The 3,090-nt window shown below is 34.3% G+C and overlaps 1 protein-coding gene across 1 annotated transcript; it reads right to left on the bottom strand.

The window, feature by feature from the left end:
• Positions 1–384: 384 nt before the first annotated feature.
• LOC111282634 (uncharacterized) lies at positions 385–2,554 on the bottom strand. Its single transcript, XM_022870802.2, has 4 exons — positions 2,416–2,554; positions 1,738–1,973; positions 1,561–1,624; positions 385–1,184 (listed from the first exon to the last, which is right to left on the bottom strand). The coding sequence occupies exons 2-4, from the start codon at positions 1,923–1,925 to the stop codon at positions 870–872; spliced, it is 567 nt and encodes a 188-aa protein (XP_022726537.1). The 5' UTR covers positions 1,926–1,973; positions 2,416–2,554; the 3' UTR covers positions 385–869.
• Positions 2,555–3,090: the final 536 nt, after the last annotated feature.

A 3,090-nucleotide genomic window follows, 5' to 3' on the forward strand; every position in this document is an offset into this window, starting at 1 on the left:
AGCAAAGAGAGAAAGAGATGTTAACAGTTACAATTAACCCTAAAATTAGTAGTTAAAAGCCTAAAACAACTTCAAAATCAATCAATCTCAATTAACCCAAAAAATTACATATTAAAAGGCAAAACCAACCTCCAAACAAATTATTCATGAAATCAATTAACCTCCAAATAATTTTTTTTATGCCTCATATTACTTGGCATCGGTACTAATGCATGAATTTAGTAAGAATGTGTTGGGGATAATTTTGTAGATTGGTATTTATATGCTGCAAAAGCGATAGACAGGGAGCTTAATGAAACCTTTCATAACCAAACATATAATGTAGCTTTATGGAATTCCCGCTTATATAGCAACCAAAAGAAGAGTAAAAAAACACAATCAACAAACAAAAGGCAAAAATATATGAACGACAAAAGGATTTATATACAATGTCGAATCTCTACTTAAATGACTCGATCAATTACCAGCTTGATTTTGTACAGATTTATCTTCATAAAAGCCGCTCATTGAAACGTGACCAATACAAGGAAAACAATTTCCTTCTCGACTTGAGACTCTTACTTACAAAACAAAAACAATACAAGTTTAACGGCTATCTACCCCATGCCATATCTTCTCATATGGTTTTTAAACATAACACTACACCTAAACAACGACTCTGTCCTTATTTTTGTTGAACAAACTGATCTACTCAGAAGACACCATCATTTCATTACATGCAAAGAACCTTTCAAACATATTCACACTAAGAAAGGATTCTCTTAATTTTTTCTTCAGTCATTGACGACTTCAAACTTCTTCTGTTTTAAACTGAATTTTTAAAGCTCTTTTACTGTTATCTATGTACTCTTTGTGGACTGAAATGGGTTCTAGGCCAGCGCAGGGATGCTGCAATTTCGCCTATCCCTGTCAAGGCAATCAAACCCCTCGACTCTCACGGCTGGCTTGTTACCAAAATTCGCCCGAACACAGCCTCCTTTCCTTGAAGAGGATGATGGAGACGACGAGGACAAACCCGAAGGAGGTGGGATCGGAGACAGCTGTGACAGCAGGGTGATGACCTTCTCATCCCCAAATCGAGCATCCTGTATTAATGGGTTAGCTACTCTGCTCGGCGGCGACCCACAAAAAAATGGGGGCGACGACGCTACTTGTGTACAATTTTGTTCCACTCCACAACCACCCTGTTAAATTCCAAAACCAATAATCATATAATTTTTTTTTATAAGAAACGATATACTAATACAAGAAATTTGAAGAACCAAAACTCTATCTATTCTTTTAGAAAATCTTTAGCTGGTACACCCACAGCACTGTTTTTCTCGTACACGAGACCAAATTTTAAATTTTTAAATGGTCCCCTGAATGGCTGCTGCATAATACATTTCTTGGATCGAGACGTCGCCATTGTTTACCAGATCAAAGCTCAGATTTTTTTTTTTCATTTTATAAACCATAGAATATTTTATTGGTTTCTTAAAATAAGACCATTAGATATTGCTAATTCTAAATAAGTTCTAATTTCTTAAAAAAAAAAAAAATTAGGAGAAAGGAGCATACCTTTGTAAGAATCAAATCCAAAAGATCACTCGCTGCTTTTGAATCACAAAGATCCGCTTGATGGCTGAAAAACATCAAACAAATTGTTACTATTTCTTTGTTTTAATTTTTTAAAAAAAAGGAAAAAAAAAGGAGAGAGGCTAAAAGTTGAAGGGCATAGAAAGAAGGGAAAATTACCTAAGTTGCCATCTGAGGGACCTAACAGGGTGGTCGTTGAACGGGGTGTTTAAGAGACCTAAACGACGTGGTTTTGGGCAGACCATGGTCTCTCTCCGATCCGTAAACATAACCGAAACCGATTTGGAGCTTCGCATCTCCTCACGGCTGCTTCCAATCGCGCTTTGTTGGATCGCACACTGCTTCATCTTTTTCCTTTCACCTTTTTTTTTTAATAATATTAACAATTAATTTCCCTGTTTAACATAAACAGATGCTTAATTAAACATCGTCTTAAATAGAAACCAAAATTTAACTTTAGACTTCTTCTGTTTTCTTTTTAAGATTAAAATTCTACAGTTATTGTAAAGTAGTTCTAGATCGATAGATCTACTGAAACAAAAATTAAATATTAAAATAAATAAATCTCATTGAAATTTGCAGCCAAAAAAATTAAAACTAGTGCGTATTTAATTTCTTCACAGATCTAACCACGCTTAGAAAAGTGAAATGAAAAAAATTAAGCTTCAATTTTCTAAAATTAGGTTTCTATGAAGAAATTGTTCAGATCGAGGAAGAAACAAAGGAAATCATGAAAAGGAGTTGTTCGAAGAGCTGAAAAATTGGAGGAAACCAAAAGGGAGAAAAAAAGAAAACGAGGCGACGAGATGATGGAGAAGAGAAAGGAGAGACGAATACCTTTGCTTTAACTGTACAGCTCAGTTGAGAAACTGTTGAAGTGGGTGGTCAATATAAACAGAGCACCATATAAAAAAATGAAAAGAAGAAAAAAAGAAAAAAAGGAAGCAAATGACGTTGAGAAGTAGGGCGCCAGAACAAAGAAGGATGGTGAAGACGAGGTCCCATATGATTTATCGACGAGAGATAGAAAGAGACAAAAACTTGTAAAAATAAAAATAAAAAAGAAAAGTGGTATCGGTATTGGGCAAGGCACAGCTAATAATAGCAGGAAAGAAAAAAAGAAAAAATAAAGGACCGAAAGAGACAACAACTTCTCTTATCTCTAAACTCTTTGGTCTGGCTCTGCTCTCGCATCGATTTTTTTTTAATTTTGGAACTTTGATATGATAATAGTTAATTATTTTTATAAAATATCACCAAGGCGGTGCCTCCAGCGAGAAATTAAAAAAAAAAAAAAATGGTTTTAGCACCCGATTTTAGTGTCTAATTTTACTATTTTAGGTATTAAAAAATTAAAATATCTTTAGTAATATCAACGGACCAATTAATGCTAATTTATTTTTACAAAGCTTTTACCAAACTGACTTGCTTTGCGACGTGGGCTTTGTAGATCGAAAAGTAGTTGAGTGTGATTTTGACACGTGTCCCTCCATCTTTAGTTAAAAATTTTAG

Source organism: Durio zibethinus, chromosome 5 (genome assembly GCF_047325235.1).
Source record: "Durio zibethinus cultivar Kanyao isolate XHJ-2024 chromosome 5, ASM4732523v1, whole genome shotgun sequence".
NCBI lineage: Eukaryota > Viridiplantae > Streptophyta > Magnoliopsida > Malvales > Malvaceae > Durio > Durio zibethinus.

What these genes read in the sequence shown, in the direction of transcription:
- LOC111282634 (XM_022870802.2), bottom strand. Translation starts at nt 1,925, where the DNA reads ATGAAGCAGTGTGCGATCCAACAAAGCGCGATTGGAAGCAGCCGTGAG. An exon ending in TCCCTCAGATGGCAACTTAG is followed by an intron (nt 1,625 to 1,737) that starts GTAATTTTCCCT and finishes GATGTTTTTCAG; the next exon opens with CCATCAAGCGGATCTTTGTG. An exon ending in TGGATTTGATTCTTACAAAG is followed by an intron (nt 1,185 to 1,560) that starts GTATGCTCCTTT and finishes GGAATTTAACAG; the next exon opens with GGTGGTTGTGGAGTGGAACA.